We start from the raw sequence: 24601 nt of genomic DNA on the forward strand, positions 1-24601 counted from the left end.
CGGAAGAGCAGGTCAGGGTGCTGGCAGGAACAGGTTTCCAGCGATGTTGCTCCTGCAACCTGGGACTAGGCTGACTAGCCTTTATCTCCTCTGAGGCCTAGGGCGGTCCCGGCCCACAGGTGACTCGCCTCTCTTGGCCTTAAGGTGAGCACTCCTCCTGAGAGAACCTAGTTCCCTCCGCCTCTCTGCCCTGAGCCTCTGCAGCTCAGGAGAGGCTGAAGGGTTACTGGACCCAGAGGCAACCTCACCTTCCCCTGACAGGGCAGGGAGAGGAGCACCTGCAGGCAATGGGTCCTCAATCACCTCCGGAGCCAGAGTGGATTCATCTGGTGTCTGCTCCTGAGGATCCGACACAGGTGCGGGCTCTTCAGATTCAAGCCCCTGCCCCGGCCCTGGAGGCGGGGACTCCTGTGCAGGCTGGGATTCCTCAGGTTCAGCCTCTGAATCAGATTCCCAGGCCATCACAGTTTGCCACTGAGCAGCTGCTTAGAGTCACAAGGCTCTGTTTACATTCCAGAGACCTTCCAGGCTGTTGGAAGTCTCACGGGAGAAGGGAGACGGATGTGACGTACTGGTTTCTCTGTTCCTTTGTTCAGTTGCTCTCTGCTCCCACAGGGAAAGGATGTATTTTTCTTTGCTCTCTGCGTAGCTTAGTAATAAAGCATAGCATGTAGCCATAAATCTCATCGCTTCTGCTGCTTTGATTCTCTGCTGAATCGGAATGTGCCTGAAAGCCTCATCAAAGGCTCAGGTCATTAATTATTCGTCGGGAGGCCGATTCCGGAAGATGAGCCTTATCAGCTTGGCTGAGCGGAGATCCTGACAAATCCGTCAGGTTGTGTATCCACAGCAGTGACCAGAGGAGGAATGACCACTGGGAGGTGCGCAGAAAGAAGAAATGCTACAGGACACCTGTAGCAGGAAAACCAGATGCCTTCATCTGCCCCAGCTGCAACAAAACAGGTCTCTCCCCTATCGGCCTCTACAGCCACAGGAGGTACTGTAACTTCCCAGTGGTTTGACTTCACCCCCGAAGACCCACTCTTCCATTGCCCTCCCATCTTCACTGCTTCCCATCAGACCCTCTAGGGGAGGGGTAGCCAACAGATGCTACTGGACTACAACTGCCATCATTCTTGGCCCCATTGACTGAGGCTGCTGGGTGTTGGAGTCAAACAACATTGGTAGAACATCTGCTTTGCATGTCATCTGTAGACATTTGAGTTCTGTTTGCATTTTCTGACTGTAGATATTGGAATTCTGTTTTCTATTTTGGTTCTGGCTGCTATGCTTGTTGAAATTATACGACTGGACGTTGTAACTGTTGCTGATTATTGGTTTTAAAGATTAGGTATATATTGTCAACCACTTTGAGGTTCATACATTTATAAATGAAAAAGGGAAGTTTTTCCAATAAACAACACCTTTTGGTTGGCCTATGTTTCTTTGAACTGCCTGTAATCTTCTTTATGTGAAACACACGCTCTTTTATTATGTCATAGGTGCTTTAATTGAAATACCTGCATTGCACTTGCAGGGGTTTGGACTAGATGACCGTCGGGCGTCCCTTCCAATTCTGCAATTCTATGATTTGAGGAACCACTATTGAATACATAAGAAGGGACATAGAACTGTGGAAGTTCAAAATATAAAATCTGCTAGCCAAGGAAGATTTAGCACTTACTAACTTTTAGAGATATCTGAGAAGTAGGAGAACAGGCTCAGTAAAGGAAAGATCCCCATCTAGTGGTGACTGAGGAAATATGTGTTAAAATTGAAGAGATGGACTTTCCAATATACTTTGAAGTTAAAGGTTGGACAGTATTTTCTGAATGAAAAACACTACCCTGAAGGAAAACATGTGAAGGTACAGTCTGTCATAGGTAACTAGTCCAGTTCTTCTACCCTCCTTCCTTCTGTATGAATTCATAGATTACCTCAAGGTTTAATTTTAAGTTAGGCCCAGCAAAGCTGAATCTACCCATCACTTTTCCAGAGTAGGCCCAGGTCTAACTATCACTTTAGCCAGTACTGCCCCTTCCCATTGGAAAATGAAAAGGTATAACTAGTGTTGATATAAGAAACCAGCATTTCTCTTTGTTTCCTCACTCTGTGTTTTCTATTTTTCCTCACTGCTTTAGGTACCTTCAACCTTCCCCCCACCCAAGGTTCTTCTGGAGACTGTTTGGCTATGGGCAGGTTTTGGATATCAAGATGGTGACTGGATATTTGGCACCCGGCTTTCTTCAGCTGCTTGTTTATATGCAATTTTTATTACAGTTAGTTTTGAAGAATACAGAAATAACACTTGTCTGAACACACATTTTCTTGGGAACTGTTTACAGGGTGGGGTGAGTGGAAATCCCCCCCCCCAAAAAAAACATGCCAATTGATACTTTGTTTAATTGCAACTTTTTGAAATTATTATTATGTAGCAGCAGTGCTTTTTTTCTAAAAAATGTTTAGGGGTACTCTCATTTTCCTACTCCTATTGAAATACTGCCCCTCAATGAGGTCAAATTTAGATTCACAAAATGTTTAGGGGTATGCGGACCCCCAGAAAAAAGCACTGTGTAGCAGTAAGGCACAACCTAGCAATCGGCGTGCTAATTATTTGTTATGTTAACATCACATCCTTGCCCACATGTGTTTTTAAGAAGAGTTTTCAAAAGTGAGCTTTTGGGAACTACAAAGCACATTGCAAGACCTTTTGCAAGGGGTTTGGAAAGAGCCCAGAGCTGTGCTTTGAAGTCCCAAGGATCATGTGGTTGGAGGCACTTCAAAGCACTGGTTTCACCTGGCATCACTGTCATGCCAGATGACTGACACTTGGGTGGCCCCACCCATCCACCAAATTTGGACTGTGGGGATAGGGGAATAAGGACCTGATGCACCAGTAAGTTCCAGGTTCCCACCCCTGATATATGGTTTAATGGGTCCAGAAAATCCTGTTGCCATCACAGAGTTCAGAGTAAGGCCTGGCAGCCAGAGCTTGTTGGCTTTTTCCTACAGTGAAAATCAGCCTAAATTTCTGTGCCTAATCCACCCTCCAGACAACCAGTTTATTGAGCATTTGTCTTCTTTGCCAGCACAGTACTTCTGCAGAGGTTAAACTTAGGCTGCACACGGTTTCCTGCATTAGTTTAACTGGCTAATGCTTCTGTCCTGTTTTCTAATGTCCTTTTCACACTGCCCTCACCTGTTCCATCATATCTTAACCACTATACTGCCATGTTGCATTAAATGTCATTGACACTCAACAATGAGCAATGAGCATCTACAGATGTCAACTGAGATGTTCTATTTGTTTGTTTGTTGCTTGCTTGCATTTATACCTAACCTTTATCTCCGAGGAGCTCAAGATAGGATGTCTATGCTTCTCCCTCTGTTCACTTAATCTGCACAACAACACTGTGAGGTGGGTTAGGCTGAGAGGCAGTGACTGGCCCAAGGTCACCCAGTGAGATTCATGACTGAGTGGGAATTTGAACCCTGGTCTCCCATGTCCTAGTCTAACACTCTAACCACTGTACTACACTGGTTCCACCTGCCCCATATCCACTGCTGTTTCTCCATTATTCACTCCTCTCCCTCTACATCCCGCCATCCTTATGCCCTTTACCTTTCTGGTATGAATTTCAAAGCTGAGAATACTGGCACACTCTTGTCATCGGGCAAAAGAAAAAAGGTGTGAGACTTGAAATGGGCGGGAATGCAGTACACCCTCCTATGCCATCTCATGGCTCGTCATGCAAACAGCTGTGGCATGAACCTGTGAAAACAGCAGGAATGTTATCATGTGAAACTCCCATGGTTTTCTGGGTTAAGGGGGTTGCAAATGGATTTTTCCAGAACCAAATAACACAGATATGTCTGTTAAGCTTGCACCATATCCCATTAGTATTCCAGAAGTGGCTTTTAAATCATGTGAAAACTCAAAATAATGTGCAAATTAACAGGTAAACAGAATAAACAGCAGAGTGAATCCAGCCTACGTCTGGTCTTTATTGAGCATTCATTCTGATTTGTTTGTGGGGAGGTTATACAACAATGAACATTCATCCTGAAATGCTTGTGTGGTGTGTATATATATCTTCCCATAAATAGTTCATTTAAGCTGCATTTCCCCATCACTTTCCCAATGGGAAAAAGCCAATTTTTAAAAAGTGAATTCATTGTGCTAGGGCGACAAAATGGTTCCATCCTATTTTCATTGCACAAACCGAAATTTCCAGGATGCACTTGGATCCCACACACAAAATACAGTCATCCCGGAGGTGACCTGTCATGAAATGCTGTTTAGTATGCTACAGTATTGTAACAGAGATGTTAAGGTTTGTCAAATGAATGATGACTACATTGTGTTGAACTTGATTGCTTAGTAATGACTACTGATAAGGAGTTGTTTACAAGGAGATACCTGCTTAATGACTCTCTGTGAGAAAAAATTTCTTGTGTGAACATTGGTGACTGCTGAGCTATAACGACACATGCAATATGCTCCATTTCATGCTGGTGGAGCAGTTAGAAAATGGGCAGAATTAAACATTTTTCAGCTGGCGAAGGAAGGAATGGACAATTCACATTTTGCTTCAGGGTAAGGGCATGCGCAGGCAATGAGATTCCATTTGGATCTGTATCTCTGTTGCTTTGGGAAGCAGCCCAGTCTGTTCTAAGTTGCTCTGTTGTCTGTCCGACTCAATTTTTCTTTCAAGTCCAGAACAGCTTATTTAAGAATAGAGCTGTTTCCCACCATTCACTATTATAAGGAATAATAATAATAATAATAATAATAATAATAAACTATAACTTTTTCTTCATTTGACAGAAGTGGATAAAATTTCTAGGCATAGGAGCAGAGGCATTGTGTCTTTGGCAAGGAGCTGTATCAGTGTCCCCTGACCCTTGTGCCCCTGGCAACGAGCGATATCCAGTGACTTCCTCCACGGCCATAGGGGCTGGGTCTTCTCTGCTTCACCTCTTCCCTCCTGCACCTCCTCCTCTGTTGGTCCATCTGTCTGAGCTTGCGGACAGGCAGACAGGCTCCTGGCCTTTGAAAAACCAAAGTCTATAGGTTCCCTGCATGAAACCCCCTGGATGTATCTGTCTATAATTTGGTGGTCTTAATCCACTCTGGATGGGCTGCTGTACCTGCAAACCAGTTGTGTGAAAAGGGGGGGGGGAGCTATAGTCATTTTTAGATTGCACAATATGAAGGGGGGTTCTGTTTTTTGTTTGTTTTTTAAACAGATCTAATTCTGTCATGAATAACAAAGTTGAGTTAGAAAAGCACAAGATGAGGAGATTTCACCCCTCCCATATCCAAGAATCTCCTGAGGAGTCTGCTGATTCTCCAGAGAGGAGGAGGCGTGTTCTGCTCTCTACTTATTCTGCTCCAGCACCGAGTCAGTCAGTCAGTCGGTGTCAGAGAGAGAGAGAGAGGGAGACTGAGTGTTAGAGATTGTGTGTAGAGATAAGGTTGCTGCTAAGAGCAGCTGCAGACACTCAGTGCAGTGCAGCATTCATTTATGCTTAGACCTATTTAGCTCTGTATATAGTTGTATTATAGTTGTAGTTATAGAATAAAGAAGATATTCTACAGAGCTGCTCTCCGAGCTGTTTATATACTCTGCTAAACTCTGCTGTACTCTGCTGTGCGATGACTGTCTTCTTGTGGGAAGAAGAAGAAGAGTTTGGATTTGATATCCCGCCTTTCACTCCCCTTCAGGAGTCTCAAAGCGGCTAACATTCTCCTTTCCCTTCCTCCCCCACAACAAACACTCTGTGAGGTGAGTGGGGCTGAGAGACTTCAGAGAAGTGTGACTGGCCCAAGGTCACCCAGCAGCTGCAAGTGGAGGAGCGGGGAATCGAACCCGGTTCACCAGATTACGAGTCCACCGTTCTTAACCACTATACCACACTGGCTCTCCGGTGAATCCGGTGCTCACAACTCTAAGCTGTGAGTCCACAGCACTTTGACCTGTTCCTGTGTAGAAGGTGGTCTCTGGAAGTGCTACCCAGCTCGCCTAGCCCAGTCGGGGCTGAAGTGGATGAGTCCAGTTGGTGGCACTGGCTCAAGGGCGATGCTGACACAAAATAGCTCCAAGACAGCTTCCCAGGGCCACAGATTCCAGTCACAGCTTTGGGCCAGTGGGTTCCTCTGTGGAACCAGAACAGGACATTGGGAACAGATGGGATTGGGGTGGGAGAGCAGCTGCCCCTTTCTCGGCATCCACTGGCTGAAGTTCCCCCTTTACTTTGGTGAGGCAAGCCCTCATTTGATCAGTGCTGACGAAATGTACTACTGTGCAGTTTTGTTGCAAGCCTCAGATTACTTATCTTTTCTACTTCAATACGTGTGAGAATTGTTCGCTAAGGCGCTGGTAATACCGACATGATGATAAGGCAGACTAAGGAAATGTGCCCTTCATGGCAAGGGCGTATGAGATCTGTCCCTGCTTGCAAATAGCCTTGAAATAAAATTCAACAAGCAAAGATACACTGAGGGAAAGTTCAGAACAAATAAGTGGGCGGGGTGGGGGGAGAGAAACACGGGAGGTTAAACCCCCAAGAACCTGAAATAATTGAGATAGCTGAACAAAAAGCCGCAGTCATAGTATGCTAGATTGAGTACCATTGGTTATACAGGCATTTCCCCTACTGCGTGCTATCAACTCGTGTGGTGCTGGGAAATAATTAAATAATTTAATTCATACCCAGAAATGGTGGGAGAAAGCTGGAGAGTCCTCATGGCTCATGAAGAGACCCTCCCTGAAGCCAGAAGAGAACGTCAGTGAGGGCAGTAAGGTAAAGGTAAAGGGACCCCTGACCATTAGGTCCAGTCGTGACCGACTCTGGGGTTGCGGCGCTCATCTCGCTTTATTGGCCGTGGGAGCCAGCGTTTGTCCGCAGACAGCTTCTGGGTCATGTGGCCAGCATGACTAAGCCCCTTCTGGCGAACCAGAGCAGCACACGGTAACGCTGTTTACCTTCCTGCCGGAGCGGTACCTATTTTTCTACTTGCATTTTGATGTGCTTTCGAACTGCTAGGTTGGCAGTGAGGGCAGAGGAAGCCCCAAAGAGAACAGAGGCTCAGTAGGGCTTTGTTTATGCTGCCCTGCCTCACCACTTAACAGCTGGTAGTGCAGCAGCAGCCGCTACTTTCCCATGCATCCTGCAGCCTCCAGCTCGCCCCAGAGCTTCAGTTCCAGTTATGGATGTTTTGGGCACAGTATTTTTGAACTGGGTTTGAGAGAGAGTGGCAGAGAGGGCATTTAAAGGGTGTCTAGAGGGTGCTTCCCACTTATGTGATGTTCCCTTATGTGAACGTAACTCCCATGGAAGTGGAGAGTGGCTTGTATTCAGGTCTGCTGAAATGTTTCACATCCCCCCCCCCCAGCAACAAAAGCTGAGACGAATACTCCCCCCCCCTTTTACTTAATGTCTCTGGTTCTACAAAGGCTAGAAATGTACTTCAAAGAAGGCAAGAAAGCAGAGAAACTGGGTATTTTATTTATTTCTAAAAATATTTATAGACCACTATTTTCGAAAAGCTCAAAGTGATTTACAGCAAAACCGTGAGTGAGAGAGAGCGTTAAAAACAAACATTAATTAACCTTTGTGGAAAGATATATTCCTAATTGCCTGCATAGGCCTGGCAGAATAGATAAAATTTTAGCAGGCTGTTAAAAGTTGAAACAGAAGGTGCCTGCTGATTATTATTCATTGTGGGGAATGCCCATAGACAGTTGTCATGCGAGCATAACCATAGGTACCTCCAAAGCATGCGGGTAGCTCAGTTGGTACAGATGAGACTCTTAACCTCAGGGTTGTGGGTTCAAGCCCCACACGAGACAAAAAGATTCCTGCATTGCTGTGGGGTTGACCTAGATAACCCTCGTGCTCCGTTCCAACTGCAGGATTCTATGATTCTACAAAGAAGCATTTTTTAAAAATATGCCTTTCAGGTGTTCAAAGCCCAATGTGGTTAGAGGTGAGTGCAGATCCTCTCTCTGTTGCATTTCTGTCTCTGATACCTTCCATGTGTTGGAGAGCAAAGGGCTACAGCAGGGAGCTTGCTGTATGCCTGGAAGCTCCCTGTGTGAATTAGAACTCAGGTTTTAAAAACAAAAACACAAACCACATGGGAGCCTAGAACGGGTTCCCTTTTGCCTTCCAACACATGGAAAGTGCCAGGGGCTGGGTGACAGGGACATGCCAGAGGAGGTGGGGTTTCCATCCTAATGCCTTTAGGATCTCAGCGTGCGACTATTTAAAGTCTCAGGCACAGATATTAACTGCATGACTTGTTACCAGCTGTGTTTCATGGTCACAGGAAGATATATGATGCAAGGGAATGCCGGTGACAAAGTAGTTATCATGCTGGGTTAGTGAGCTAATACGGAGCAGTGTTATATTACATGACAGGAAAAGGGGTGGGGCCCACGCCACACAGCAGCTGCCAGTGCAAACCGTCTGAGCAATGTCAAGAATGAGAGCCACCCTGTGCATGAGAACGGAAGCAGAGCTCTGCTAGATCAGAGCAAAGACCCATCTCACCCCAGCATCCTGTTCTCTCAGTGGCCAACCAGATGCCTGTGGGAAGCCCACAAGCTGAACATAAGTGCAACAGCATGCTCCCCATCAGCAAGAGTCAGTCTGGTGTAGTGGTTAGAGTGTTGGACTAGGACCTGGAAGGCCAGGGTTTGAATCTCTACTTGGCCATAATGCTCACTGGGTAATCTCAGCCTAATCTACCCCACAGGGTTGTTTGGGGGATTAAACAGGGAGGGTGCAGAACCATGTACACCACCTTAGGCTCCTTAGAGAAAAAGAAAAACATTTGCACAATGAATGAATAAATTCCCAGAAGCTAATTTTCAGGATTTGTACACGCTCCCATTGACTCTGCATCCAGTGTGCTCCTGTGGCTGGTTGGGGAAGTGCTGTACACACGACATTAACCACACTATATCTATCCTTGTATTCGACCTGACATTTCTTATGAAATGCTGCATTCCCCCCAGATCAGCTTCAATTCAAATGGAAAAAAGAACAAACTAGCTGAGTTTTAAACTGGCAATGAATCCATCGCTGCAGAGCCATCGTGGCTCTGGCAGTGGAGGTAGAACATAGGCATTGTGGCTAATAGCCACTGATAGCTTTATCCTCCCTGAATTTCTGTACACTTCCTTTAAAGACACCCAAGTTTGTTTGTGTATTTATTTATTATTGCATTTATATACCACCTTTATCTTCCAAGGAGCTCAAGTTGGTGTATATGGTTCCCTCCCTGAATTTCATCCTCACAATAAGCCTGTGAGTAGGTTAGACTAAGAGATGATGACTGGCCCAAGGTCACCCAGTGAGCTTCATGACTGAGTGGGGATTCAAACCCTGGCCTCCCAGGTCATTGTCCAGCACTCTAACCGTTACGCCACACTGGCAGCCATCACTACATCTTGTGGGAATGAATGCCATAGTTCAACTGTATACTGTGTGAAAAAGTACTTTCTTCAGTTTGTCCTGAAAGGCCCAATGTTCAGCTACATTGGATGGCCCAGTGCTGCTGCTTTCGTCGTTTTCCTGTAGGCAGCGCTTCAGTTCAAATCATAAAGGCTAGTTCAATAACTGATCCTTTCATACTGGCAGGAAGTGGGACAGCTAGTGGAGGACACCATGCAGTGAAGAAACGACCTGAGCAAGGTATTGTTTTCTTGGGAACCAATAACATGACCATCATCCCCATGTTGTCGCGACCATCTACAGATCATTTCTGCAGAAGTTATCAGTTTATCTGCAGAAATTGCAGAGAGTGTGAGAATTGGACCTTGGCATTTCTTTCAAGCAGCAGTGCTGGGAAAATCTCTTGTTTCTTTCTGCACCACAGCCAGTACGTCACCTGCTGTGTGCACCTGCTGAACACACCTCGATAGGGTAGGATTTAGATTGTGTTCCAAGACTGATTGTTTTATATCTTAAAGCAGGGGTGGCCAATTTCTTCAGGGCCACTCTGTTTTCCAGGTGCTCCCAGGAACTGGAATTGATGGATTTAATGTCACCAAGCAGTAAAGGCTTCGCAAGTATGGGTTGCATGAGCCCAGATAGTGAACAATCATCCTTTGGGGAGGCTTTCTAGAATGCACATGAGGAAAACAATACAATAAAAGTTGTATGAAGGAAGTCAGACCTGCCACAAAATGTTACATTGCAGAATACTCCCCTGTGACTACAGTATATGAGCACTGGTCCAAAGCATATTTTCTACAGTGTTTATAGTTGCTTGCATGTAGGATTGGCTTGTTAAGAAATTGAACTGCATCCTTCTCATATGAATTCTTACAAGTCCAGCTGATGAAGAATTGATCAAGATTGGCTGATGAAGCATTGAACAAAACAGATTGGTTATCCAGAAACTCTGTTCCGGCGATATTTGGTAACAGATTATGTATATATCAAACTTTTGAATTATTCTACCGCGACTGGTGAAGATTTAGAGACTTTGCTTGTAATTTCTGATCATTTGTATTAGTCTATAAATAGTGTTTAGTGCCATTGTTATTGGCCATCTTGTTGTGTTATTTTGTTCAGCTTGTCTATATTGCAACGCAGGGGTCTGTTTACAGACAAAATGTTACATTGCAGAATTCTCTCCTGTGACCCTGTTTTCTTCCCCAACACCCAGCCAGCATTCTGTGCCCGCTGGTGACTCTCAGTCCTCACTGGGATACTTTGGCATGGGGGGGGGAGAGTTTCCCCCACTTGGTGTCTCCCCCAAGTTTTTTGTACTTCTGCAAACCTTGCTTGCTGGTACCTCCTCCCTCCTTGCGCAAGAATGGTGCTGTTTTGGCAATGACACTCACCTCTGAACATTGGTAACAGAGACTTACTGCTTCTTTTTCTAACAAGCAAAATTGAGAGCAAATTATTTGACCGTACCTCGATTGAAATTTGGTAGCTTCCACAGAAGGTAGAATAAGTGCTTTGGGGGCTGTAACAACTTGTGGGCTACCAACGATCTAAAGTCATAAAAATATAAGAGGTCAGCCTGAGCTCAGTTTTAGATTAGACAAGCTGAGTTTGGAGATAGAAGTTAATGGTAAATCAGAAAAAATATAGGGAGCTGTGTGCTTGGGAAGCTCTTGCAGTGATGAATCTAGATCTTCATTTCTTCTCCTTTAACAGCCTTGTGCATTACCATGTAGGTCAATTTCACATAAGAAGTGGTTCTTGCTTGTTGGTTTGTGAAGTGAATTCAAATCTACATTGACCTACATGCTCATTCACATTACCAGTGCCTCTCTTCACTTTTCATCTTCACTACAAACAGTCAGGCATTCATTAAAAAAAAAAGTGTGAGGGATAGCTCAGAGTTGATTTTGTCAGGAGCTCGTCCTACACTCGAGTAGGACCCTAGCAGAGACACATGCCCAACTGGCATGTCTCTCCCTCCTGGTCGATCGTTTGGGAGCTTCAAAAGCTTTCTTCTGCCCAAACATCACAGTGACCCATGCCAACAGACATCGGCACACTTAGGGATCCTCAGAGTCTTTGCAGCTTGCGTAACAGAACTCAGCAACTCAGCATTTTGGCTAATCTACGTTTATTTACATATAAACACACACAGAGCACTGCAGTATGGCTCCCTCTCTCTCTAGTATTAGACAGCAAAGAGAATGAACAAAGGACAATAGTCCCACTTCATGGAACACAGTAACACAAACATCCTGTCTCCGTCACTTCCCACTCTGTGGAATGAAAACATGCACCATCATGTGATAGACAACAATCCCATGACTGCAATCATGGAGCAGGAATTCTAACAGATTTAGCTCTCTCATATGAGAAATACCTCTGTCCTCAATTGATTGTTGATGTACTCTGCTCTGATTTTTACTTATCTATGTGCTGTGTAAACTCACACTTCACAGTATAAGGTTAAACTGTTTCAGCGTACCTTTGAAAGGCATCTGAACTGCCTCCCATACTTTTAGCAGATTTTAGCAGATTGTGCTGAGATCTGAGCTACCTGCACCATTCACAGAAAGCCTAGGAATCCCATAGTTTAACACTGTAGAAGGTGAATCTGTTTCTGGGCTCCTTCACACGGTCTGGGATGGAAGGCCTAAATTGCATATGGGGCTCTCGATCATGCCATGCATCAGGTGTGGGGAACCTCTGGCCCTCCAGATGTTGCTCAACTACAACTCCCATTTCCCCCAGCCATTAGCCATGTTTGATGGGGCGGATGGGGCGGATGGGAGTTATAGTTCAGCAGCATCTATCTGGAGGGTCAAAGGTTGCCCACTCCTGTCACACATAATGAGTGTTGCTCGGTGCGTAAAGGACTCAGGACACAGACATATCATGGCACAGATTTGCAGGTGCTATTTTATTTTATTTTCCTTTTATTTGCAGATTCATAAATTGCTTCACAGCCAAAAGCTACTGAACGATAAGATAAGAACGGATCAAAGATGTAATAAACCAAAGCAATAAAGCCACTTCCTGCAAATGCATAAAACGATGCCTCCTGTTTTGCAGAAAGCAAAACTCCTTTATTTAATTTCTATCCCCCCTCCTACTCCCTGCCCGCCGCATCAACAATGCCCATCCCATCTATTTAACAAGCAGATTATGTGGGGTCTCAGGCATGCTTTGTCATTCCTGGCGCAGAGTGTCTTTGTTGTTGTTATTGATCACTGGGCTATGTCTCTGAGCCTAATAAGATGAAGCGCCTCTTCATGACTTTCCTTACCAGCATTCCTCTGCGCAGCTCATCAAGCCTGGGATTCTTCTCATTAAAGAGAGATGAGGTAACCATCCTTCCCCATTTAGGCTTCAAAACAGCTATGTAATGCTAGATGAATCCCCCTACGCAAGACAAGGTGTGAGGTGATGGCATGCGGATGACATGTCTTGTCTTCAAAACATAGCATATCCAGCACAGAGCACTGTATGGAAAAGGCCTGAACTCATGCATGGTGTATGCTTCAGAAGCAAGCTGCAGACCACCCTGCCACCTCAGATATATAATGCAAAGTCCACTCAGCAGCTATTGTATATCAAGAAATATGCCCTGAGAAATCATGTATTATTGTGACTGGTGCTGAGATTTTAGAAGGTAAGGTCTTCTGCAGAATGACCATGAAACTCAAGGACAGGAAAGCAATTTGATCTTGATTGCATTTAAAGGCTAACCTACCTAATTCATACATATCAAATAATATGCAAACTGAAACACAGCCATCCTTCAAAATTCACACTTTTTTGCAGTGATAGTTTTACAGTGCTACTATCAGAGCCATGCAATGTGTACAAAAATGCACACACTAGGGTAGTATGTGCATAAAAATGCATATATGAGTGAAAATAGCGTACAAAATGCATTCTCTTAGGGGAAATTGTTTTGCATGTATTAAGAGAAATTTGTAATAAAATGCTGGTGATTTTTCATGAGGACTTTTAAAAATAGATGGGCTGACGTGGAAATGTGAAGAACTGAACTGAAGAGTGCAAAAATGAGAACTTGAGAGAAACCGAAATTGACACATTCTCCCATCCTAGACAGCATCTTAAAAAGTAGAGACATCACCTTGCCAACAAAGGTCCATATAGTTAAAGCTATGGTTTTCCCAGTAGTGATGTATGGAAGTGAGAGCTGGACCATAAAGAAGGCTGATCGCCGAAGAATTGATGCTTTTGAATTATGGTGCTGGAGGAGACTCTTGAGAGTCCCATGGACTGCAAGAAGATCAAACCTATCCATTCTTAAGGAAATCAGCCCTGAGTGCTCACTGGAAGGACAGATCATGAAGCTGAGGCTCCAATACTTTGGCCACCTCAAGAGAAGAGAAGACTCCCTGGAAAAGACCCTGATGTTGGGAAAGATGGAGGCACAAGGAGAAGGGGACGACAAAGGACGAGATGGCTGGACAGTGTTCTTGAAGCTACCAACATGAGTTTGACCAAACTGCAGGAGGCAGTGGAAGACAGGAGTGCCTGGCGTACTCTGGTCCATGGGGTCACGAAGAGTCGGACACGACTAAACGACTAAACAACAACAACAACAACAACAACAACAACAACAACAACACCCATCCCTACATGAGACTTAGTCTTTCTTATACAGTTTCTGTTTTTCTCAATCAGAGACCACCACTGCATTTATAGATATTGACCACCTGATGAGAGTGACACAATTAATAAATGCTTGGGATGGTTGCACATTGCACAATATAAAGAGGTAGAGAATATCTTCAGAAACATTCAGATAGTGTTGTTGTTGTTTTCAAGAGGGACAGGTGGGCAAGCATGTTCTAGAAATTTGGCCAGCACATTCTAGCTTGTGGGCTTCCCATAGGCATTTAGCTGGCCAATGTGAGGCCAAGATGCAGGACTAGAAGGGTCATTGGGCAGGTTCAGCAAGGCTTTTCCTACATTATTATCATTATTTATTATTTATTGAATTTATATACCGCCCTATACCTGGGGGCCTCAGAATAAAATCAAGATATAAAACCACAAAAAACATAACAGAAATAAAAACAACCCAATTGCCCCACCCCATTTTAAAAGGCCATAGGATATAAATCAGATCAACCAAAGACCTGGTTAAAAAAGGGGCGTTTTTGCCTGGCGCCTAAAGGGCTTTAATGAAGGCACCAGGCAAACTTCTCTGGGGAGAGCATTCCACAGACGGGGAGCCACTGCAGAAAAGGCCCGTTCTCACGTTGCCACCCTCTGGACCTCTCAAGGAGGAAGTGCACAAAGAAGGGTCTCAGAAGGTGATCTCAGGGTCCAGGTAGGTTCATATGGAAAGAGGCGGTCCTTGAGGTATTGCGGTCCTGAGCCATTTAAGGCTTTATAGGTCAAAACCAGCCCTTTGAATTCTTATGTTAATGATGTGCTGTACAGAGAGCATGGGACCAGTGTGCACAAAATAGGAGTCACCACCTGGTGGAAGGGAAACAGTTCAGTGGTAGGATACATGTCCCAGGTTCCTTTGATATATCCAGTAAAGAAGAGCCAATAAAGAAGATCAGGTAGAAGGTGATATAAAAGATCTCTGTCCAAGTCTCTGGAAAGCAGCTGTCAGTCAGTAGATAATACTGGCATGAATATTGTTAAGAGTCAACAATAGTGAGCTAAATTGTTGTTGTACCTGCTATGAGGTAGCTTCCTTTGTTCCTATCTGCACATAACAGAGTGGCTGGGACAACCAAGTTAGATGGGTGGGGTACAAGGAATAAAATTATTATTATTATGAGTTTAAAAAAAGGAACTGGTATTTTGAAAGCCCACATTCCACTGACATCCTTTGCCTCTTGTCTAGATGCCCCATTGATTGAAGAAGTTATTTTGAAGCTCAAAATGATCAAGAGCTGTTAATAAACAAGTACATTGTCCAAGCATGACATTTTGGTCAGGGCTGTTATAGGGCACCAGAGCCCTTCTGTCAGTTTTTATCCTTCGCTGAAAGCTTCATTTGGTTGCTAGCGTTGCTCAAGAGACACCAGAGGCTACGTCAACTTGGTTATGTTATGGACTAGGCATGCTGCTGTGGTATGTAAGAAGCCACAAATCTTGTCAATCAAATCAAGATCTAAAGGAGTTAACTGACGGTGCTTTCAGATCTCCATTGTGTCAGGAGAGAAACATTCTTTAGACACATTTAGAATGGTTGCCTCACCACAACCATCCATGTGTCACCACTTACTCCTCCTCCCTCCTCTTCCTTGGCTGTGGCATTGTTAGTGAACACATCTAATGCAGCTCCCTGACGTGCGCAAGGAGTCAAACACTAATGCACTGCAGTGTAGTCCCTTCAATAGCTTACAATTTATGAGACTCCCGTAAGTAAATGAAAGTGTTTGCATGCTCAAAGGTAAGGAAAGATTTTTATTGCCCTTTCTCAACTAAAGTTGGGCAAAACAGGAAAAAATTGTTGCATGAGTAGGAGGAATCAACATCAGTGTGATTTGTCCTCTTGTATGGAATACAATACAGTGGTACCTTGGGTTACATACGCTTCAGGTTACAGACTCCGCTAACCCAGAAATAGTACCTCGGGTTAAGAACTTTGCTTCAGGATGAGAACAGAAATCGTGCTCCAGTGGTGCAGCGGCAGCAGGAGGCCCCATTACCTAAAATGGTGCCTCAGGTTAAGAACAGTTTCAGGTTAAGAACGGACCTCCGGAATGAATTAAGTACTTAACCCGAGGTACCACTGTACATTTTATTGCACAATTGCACGTCAGTGCATCATTCTTTTTACCAGAGCAAAGACAGCAACATTTATTTATGCTCTGCTGCACATTTTAAGGTCAGTGGAAGATAGTGATATATCTTTACATCTATATTTCATGTTTGGATAAACCAAAACACACAAATAAACCTGACCAGATTGGAGTACAGATAACTGTTTGCTATTCAGTGGGAAAAAAGGTCACGCTCAGCTTTTTCTCTCAAAATGTGAGACACCAGCATCTTCACCCTATAATTGCTGTCCTTCAAAAGTTCATGATGCCCAGGGGTTTAAATCTGATATCCGAGACAAGGTCGTCATTATAAAGTTATTTACAAATTTTAGATTAATATTAGTGGGTTCAAGAGATGCAGTGATAAAAGATTAACTCTATCCACATCGAAGCTCTTTTTTGGAATCATAAAGTCACTGAATCTGAAAACAAAAGGTGACCTATGAATGTCTCCACTTCACACAGAACTTGAATATTTGCAGTTTGACCTCCAGCTTTTCTAATTCTTTTATTTTTTCCACATCCTCAGCCTCCACACTTGTCAAACACCTGTGGTCCTGACCCACTGTCAACAGCCCCAGGCCCTCTCCCAAAAAAGAGCCTAATTCGGAATCAATGATCGTACACTGAAATCAACACACAAGTGGGGTCCTCACTATCCCCACCTGATGTTGCACTTGCATGGTGGTTTGCCTCACCTGTTTACACCATTGTGTTCTGCACAGAACTCCAGATCACATGGATGCCTTTGCACGTACATGTCAAAACATCCTTACTGCAGATGTATGTAATGAACATATGGCTGTCAGAGTGTGGGCCAAGGCAGTGTGTGCAATGTTGCGTGCAGGCCCCCACTCACGTGTTGATTCAGTGTGTCATATCATATTTATTGTATGCCTTTGCTAGGCCAGCGGCTCTGGCTCATGAACCTAATTAGACTGGTCAGGCCTCATCAACTGACCCATGAGGTCATTTTAGCCAAGCCATGCCCACCTTCCCTACACCTGATGCCATACATGATGTCAGATGTGGGACAGGCAAAGGCGGGTTTGGGGCAAAAGGGTTTGCAGGTACCGCCAATCAGTTAATTAGTAGCACCTGCATAGGGTTGCCATATTTGGAATACTGCAGTCGGCAGCAGCGTCCTGGCGGAAATCAGGAAAATGTCCAGGAAACTCCGGATGTATGGCAGCCCATGTTGGCAGTACCATTTTTGCCCCTTTCCCTTAAAAATACCTCAAAAATGGCAAAAACTTTTTTGTCTGGATTTTCACAGTTCGCAGTATGGCAACCCTACATCTGCATTGTGCGCGGCGCTTTGAAGTCAGCTGATGGTTGGGGTTCAAACTGCCATGCCTAAACTGTTTCATTTCAATTGGGTCAATTGTGATGTCAGGGGGTTGACAGGTGGGTGGCCCATGAGAAGAGAGAAGGATCCAGTCAGCAGGCCAGAGCCAGTTTCCTATCTCCTTGCTAGTCCATGGGGTGCTTGAAAGAAGCAAGAGGTAACCTATCCAATGCAGCTGCAATCTTTAGGAAGACCACCCCTTCCCAATTAGTAGTGTGGTGTAGGGGTAAGCCAAAACACTTTTCAAGTCTAATTGCTGGTGGGTGGGAGAGTGTGCATGTGTGATGTCCACAACAATTTCTCCAGGTTGCAAATGTGACTCTGGACCAGAAAAGCTGGTGATCCTTGCACTAGGTCAGGCATCCCCAACCTTCGGCCCTCCAGATGTTTTGGACTACAGTTCCCATCATCCCTGACCACTGGTCCTGTTAGCTAGGGATCATGGGAGTTGTAAGCCAAAACATCTGGAGGGCCGCAGGTTGGGGATGCCTGCAGTGGTACTATAAAGTAAGTAATGTAGGTAAGTAAAGTACGGTAGTCATACTGGGATAACTCAGTTGGTAGAACAGGAGACTCTTACTGTCAGGGTCATGGGTTCGAGCCCCACGTTGGCCTAATGATTCCTGCATTGCAGGGAGCTGGACTAGATGACTCTTGTGGCCCTTCCAACTCTGCAGTTCGATGGGTCTATGAAAATGTTTCTTCCTGCTTCATTTACCCAGGGAGTACAAATTCATGATCTTAAAAAGACAGTAAAAAGTTGTTAACATATATCATACAAGCATATTGGTGAAAGACTTCAAAAATCTAGCTTCGGGCAGGAAATAAGGCCATCCACTTAGCAGTCTTCTGCAGAATAATCTATATGGGATCGAAGCCACAGTCTAAAAGTGGAGGTGGTGGTGGTGATGCTGGAGAATCGGTGAACTCAAAATGTTGCCTGCACAATCAAGAGATACAAATAACTCAAGCAAGTGAGCCAAGTCACCTTCCATGGTGGAAAACAAGCAGCAAAAAGTCTGAAAAACAAAACAATGCACCCTTCAGTTACTGAGGAAAGCGTGTTCTACTTGTGCAGAGCCAAGATAACTAATTTAAACCTTTAATTCTATTGTAATAGTTAAGCTGCTGCATGGGGGGAATGCTTGCTTTTAGGTAAAAAGTCTAGCTTAATAACAGTTCTGCTTTATTTTTCATTGTTTCCAAAAGGAAGGAAATAAAACGTTCCAATAATTGGTGTCCTCTCGTCTGATTTCATAGCTTAAACTTTCACAGCAAGTTGATGTTGATGTTGCAGTGTGGGTAACTGATGACGTTGAAAGTTAGGCTACGGGATTGTTCCCTATGTTGTGATTTGTACTTAAAATCAATTTTTAGTGTTACAATAGTCAGCAGGACACCTGTGTAGCTTTTCCTTTTCCTGACTTGAATAGGTTGGATTTAATGAAGTTGAGTGCGCTGGTAAAAGTTTTCTAGAGCTTGGCATTTATTTTATTAGCTGTTTGTAACTCACTCACAAATGTGGCCATTTTTAGTCATCCGTGGGCTCATTAACATTTAGAGCTGATCATTAATTAATTAACCCAATGACATAATTTCTTTATAATGCATTTTTCTCCAACCCTAAGCTAAGATTCCCTAAAAGTCAAACTCTTTTGAAGTTGCCCAGGTTACTGTATTTTGCCCTCAACTTTTCTTTTCTTTCAATGCCCCATTAACAAAAGCACATGATGGGTGGTACATGAGGGTCAGGGGGTGTGTTTGGAGTGACATCAACTGAGACAATAAAAGAGCTCCTTAGTTACTTAGAAGTCTTCTAGACCAATTAAGCAGATTTTAAATCAACTTCTGCGGAAAACCTGCTTGAGAAACTTTGGTAAGAACTTTTTCTATTTTCTTTTGAAAGCAATTATTTGTAGCAAAATCAAAATCGATTGTTTCATCCATTATTGGAATGTCAACAGAGGCTTTTGACTGCCAGTCTAAATTGTTTCTTTAACCAGCAGCTTCTGAAATCTGTCAGGGAGACTTTTGCTAGAATGGAAACCTATTGACTAGTTCAATAATCATGTAAATCACGTGGAACTGTTTGGATGATAGTCATATAAAATGTAACTATAGGTATTCTTATGCCGAAGTAGTAAAAAATAATATGCATCACAGGTATTGCTTTTAAAAAACACATTGAAAACTTTAATTAAAGTTATTAGGCATCTTACTGCTGTTTCTTTATTCTTAGTATAACTCTCAAAATGTAAAGCTAGACTTGAAATTGGGCTCAGATAGTTTTCTTTCTGCTCCTTGCATCAGCAGCAGTAATACTGATCACTGCAGAGATTTTCACAGCGCTCTGTCAGTGAAACATCCAATGATCGTGATGGGTTTATGCCGGCATGTAGCTTAAGCACCAGATTTTCTGTGCCTATAAACTTTATGGAGCAAAGCAAAAGGAAATGTGATTTCCTTTCCATAAGGAAGGTAGAGAAAAGAAAGAGTTTGCTGCAATTTTATCTATGTCACAATGAATCTCTGAGTGAGGGGGAGTTTATGGCATAAGCAAGCCAGAATCAGGTTAGAAACAAGCCTTTCTTTTGTCTGTGATGCCATTTTACAAGAAACAGGCAAGCTAATATCACTAGGCACAACCCAGTGCTATTTTATGGCCCATTGATTCATCAACATGCTTAAATCTCTACTCTTAAAATCAGTGGGACTTGACAGGGCTTAACCTTAGCTTAATGGGATCAAGGGACACAATGCTATTAAGATCTAAATTAACGCAAATTGACAGAGAATTTAGTCTGGGTAGATATATGTAGAATTCAGCATGTGATTTGTGTGACTCTCCCATCTTGAATCTCCCTCCCTGGCTACCTGGACTGGAGTCTCAGTGTCGTCTCCTTCCATGTACACTTATCATACACCAGGGAATACGCCAAAATTGAGTTAAGCAGGGGTGTAATGTGTTGGTGCAATATATATATTCTCTCACTCTTTGGTGAGAGAATCCCAGCAGAGTATTAAAGTCACAAAATATGCAGCAAAGTGAAGCATGGAAATATAGGCTGTTAGATCTTTAAGATATCCCTTTAAAGTTTAAAGTGAGTTTTAAAATGCATGGGCATAGCCTGGGCAGGGCAAGAGGGGCCATTGCCCTGGGCTCATTTATTTATTTTTGGACGGCTCATTTTGCTCCTTATGCTGAGGAAAGTATGCCGGACAGATGATCCTCAGGTGCAGAGCAATCATATGTTTTAAGCGTCTCCGTGTACAGTCGTACCTTGGAAGTTGAACAAAATCTGTTCCGGAAGTCCGTTCAACTTCTAAAATGTTTGGAAACCAAGGTGCGGCTTCCGATTGGCTGCAGGAAGCTTCTGCAGCCAATCGGAAACCACACAAGCCACATTGGACATTCGGGTTCCAAAGAACATTCGGAAACCGGAACGCTTACTTCCAGGTTTGCGGTGTTCGGGAGCCAAAATGTTTGAGTCGCAAGGTGTTCGTCAACCAAAGTATATGACTTTAATCATGCGGGTGTTTTCAACAGAATCAGTAAAGTATTGTGCATTTTCAAGCCCTCGTGCTTGTTGCATCAAGATCCATCAAGGGCAAGACCACTAAAATCCTCTTCATATATTTTTAAACAGGCATTCCTGTGTAAAAATATCACTGTAACAAAATATTATTTGAGTTGGGGTACAATTCCATTGCATTCAGTCCCTGCTTGTGGGCTTCCTACTGGCTCCTGGTTGGCCACTGTGAGAATGCTGGACTAGATGGGCCACTGGTCTGATCCAGCAGGCTCTTGTTATGTTTGTATGTTCATTGCCCATGCAGTATTTTTCATTTTATAGAGGGTGGCTAATGAAGCAAAGGGCACTCCCCTTATATGGCTGGCATATGAATATGATGGAGAATTGTTTTTACTGAACAAGTCTCATAATGGCTGGTTGCAATACCTCAAGTAGCTGTATGGAATAGACAAATCACATTTATTTTAATAAACACCAATGTTTTGTACTGTTCTCTTCAGTCTAATCTGGGGGGAATATAAGGGAGAGAAACTAATAGGCTTAGCCAAGGTGTTACAAAAAGTGTGTGGGGAAGTGAAGTTGTTCCCCAGTTTGGTCCTTTGTTCAAATAAGAAAAATACACTACTGTTACACAGTGAACATCACCTTCTTGAATGCTTTGATATTTATGTATAGCATTCTATTTAATATCTCATATTGTCTAACTCAATCCAACCATATGATAACTTTCTTTCATCTCTTATAGTTATCATGACTTCAATCAGAGACATGGCTAAAAGTGCAATCATTTTATGGGCAGTCTGCTTCTTTGCCAACTCCGATGGGAAAGCTGTGGTGTAAGTACAGTATATTGCTGAATTTTTTTAGAAGGTGAAATGAGTTAATGAGCAACATATTCTAGACATGATGGGGCGGCAGCTGACTGCTGCTGCTTCTTGCTCTGATCACCTCAGTAAATTGCATGAATATTTTTTGTGAGTAAAAATCCATCATGGGGACCACTAGATGGACTGGAATCCTGATGAGGCCCCATTTGGTTCCAAGGAAGAGTTCCTCTTGATACAAATATAAAGGTGTAGAGGGGCCAATCAGAATTGGGGCCACAGGAGGGAGAAAAGAGTTGAAGTCCTGAAACATCCTACCAGAGTGATAATCAGGAGCCACCTCCCACCTGGATGCCTTTTAACTCCAAAAAAATAAAAATAAAAGTCAAGGAATTGCTAATTATGTGAACTCATGTCTACTTTGGCCCATAGGTGCAGTTAAAGGTGTTAGCAAACTTTGCAGCCTGCGTGAATTAGATTCAAGCAATTACTTAAAGTTTCTAGAGTTCAAAAACTTTATCCATGCAGGAACTATTCACAGGATGAGTAGAGATGAGAGGGGGGGGGGACCAGACATCCTGTCTCAACAAAGCTGGGAAGCAGGGGCGTCTTACCCATAGAGGCTAGTGGTGCGGGGCGCCAGGGCGCCAAGTTCCGGAGGGCACCAGGGAAGAGGTGGAGGCTGGATGTGGCACCTCCTGGCATCAGCTTGCCACCCTAGCCCACCTCCGCCTCGCCCAGAGCCTCCGTCTGCCGTGGCCACCGCGGCACAAAGTGGCCAGCTGAGCCAGGAGGTGCCACGTCCAGGCCTCCGCCTCTTCCCTGCCGGAGGACCTGCCCTCCAGCCGCTGCCTGCCTCCTCCAGCCCCACCGGCAGCGCTGTCCTCCCGGAGGGAGCTTTGCACCACTGCGCTAGATATGCTTAAGATGTCCCTGTGGGGAAGGACAAACAAAATGGCTAGGCTTTTAGGGATGGAATTCACTTAGGCAGAGAGGCTTACAAGCAAGTGCTGGTTTGATTGCTACACAAACAGTGGCACTGTGTGGTTTGAGGTAACAGATGCATTAATTACAAACTTAAGCGAAGGAAATTTATTTGCTTTTCTCCATCCAAAGGTTGGGCTGTTAATGCTATGTGGTTGTTTTAAATCCCACCTTATTTATCTGTATTACAGGAAGAGGTCAGTGAGTGAAATGCAAATGATGCATAATTTGGGGGAACACCTGCATTCTGCAAACAGGCAAAACTGGCTCCTTGAGAAACTGCAGACCGTGCACCATGACCCCCAGGCCGATGAAGCAGCAGAAGCAGTGGATGTTAAGGCCCGTGAGGTCCGAAGCTGGAGATTGCTCCCTGATGACCTGCAGGCAAAGCTGCAAAAGAAAGCAGTGAATTCTAACAAAAATTATAGAGATGTCACCTTCAAAACAAGACTCCAGTGAGAGGGTCCATAATGTTGTCTTTCCAGCTAAGTGCATACAGTAGTGAGCAATTAGGGCATTTTGTTATTTATTGTTTATAAAATGATGTTTAAGGGCATGTCTGCATGATGGGGATTGGGTGTGCTTCTGCTGTACATCTCATTTCTCCTAGTGTACCTGTCAGTGGGGGTTCACACACTACTTCTTCGGTTCTTCATATGGCTAACCAGGTGAATTGGAGACCGGTGCAAACTGAGCAGTCTACATTATTATCTTCCATTATTGCGGTGGGTGGCATGAGAGGGACCCTTACCTCTCCAAGGATATCTCCTACACTTCTTGAGTGCTCTACTACTGAGCCTGACACATTGGTCTGCTGCTGTAAGGACATGTCCAAATGAATGAAGAGCATGTCTTGCCCAGGTCACTCATTTGGATCTCCAGACGGAGGCAACACAGACAAGCAAGTTGGATCCATTAATCCTCTGGCAGGGTAAGCTGGTGCCAGGACCCACCCGTTGCCCTCTTCTACCCTGCTTGTTGAAATAATGCAGTTTGTTGCCTTCTCTTGGCAGTTAGGAAAGGGAGTGGCATGGAGAAGTCCAGGCATCAGTTTGGGATGTTACAGTCCCTGTCTTGGTTTCCGGGAGATGGTAGCCTCCTGTATCCAGGCAGGCAGTAGCTGTGGAGATCTGATTTCACTCCCATCTCTCATGAAGACAATAACGTGAATTAGCAGAGTGTTTGTGTTTGTGGAAGATGGCACAAAAACATTGATTTGGAATTGTCCCCATTCTTAATACATGGTCACTGGTAAAGTCTGAATAGCTTAAGAAATTGACAATGGTTTTTATCCAGAAACAAGTAGTCGCCCTGCAAAGGTACCATACATTTCAGTAAGCCTCCAAATGTGCTAAAGTAAGGGCTCGTCCCACCACTTTCCCATGGGACAAACAGCTGTTTGGCGCTGAATCAGAACAAACATCCATTGGTTTTTCTGTGGATTGACGTTTGTTCTGATTCAGTGGTAAACAATGGGTTTTCCCAGAGAAAGCAACGGAGACAAACAAAAGCAGTGGAGACCTGTGTGGCCTTTGGACTGGCACCAATGCAAACTGACAAAGGGGTTTTGGGGAGACATGGAAGATTCAGCGAACTCGGATTGTTAGATAAATGTGCACAGCAGAACCAAATCGGAAGGAACATGTGTTCTGA

General features: G+C 44.1%; 1 protein-coding gene across 1 annotated transcript; it reads left to right on the forward strand.

The window, feature by feature from the left end:
* The first annotated feature begins 17636 nt into the window (after positions 1 to 17636).
* PTH (parathyroid hormone) lies at positions 17637 to 23504 on the forward strand. Its single transcript, XM_081012457.1, has 3 exons — positions 17637 to 17764; positions 21886 to 21976; positions 23140 to 23504. Exons 1-3 carry the CDS (start codon positions 17740 to 17742, stop codon positions 23405 to 23407), a joined length of 384 nt encoding a protein of 127 aa, XP_080868583.1. The 5' UTR covers positions 17637 to 17739; the 3' UTR covers positions 23408 to 23504.
* Positions 23505 to 24601: the final 1097 nt, after the last annotated feature.

The sequence above is a fragment of the Podarcis pityusensis genome (assembly GCF_964106645.2).
Source record: "Podarcis pityusensis genome assembly, chromosome: 1".
NCBI lineage: Eukaryota > Metazoa > Chordata > Lepidosauria > Squamata > Lacertidae > Podarcis > Podarcis pityusensis.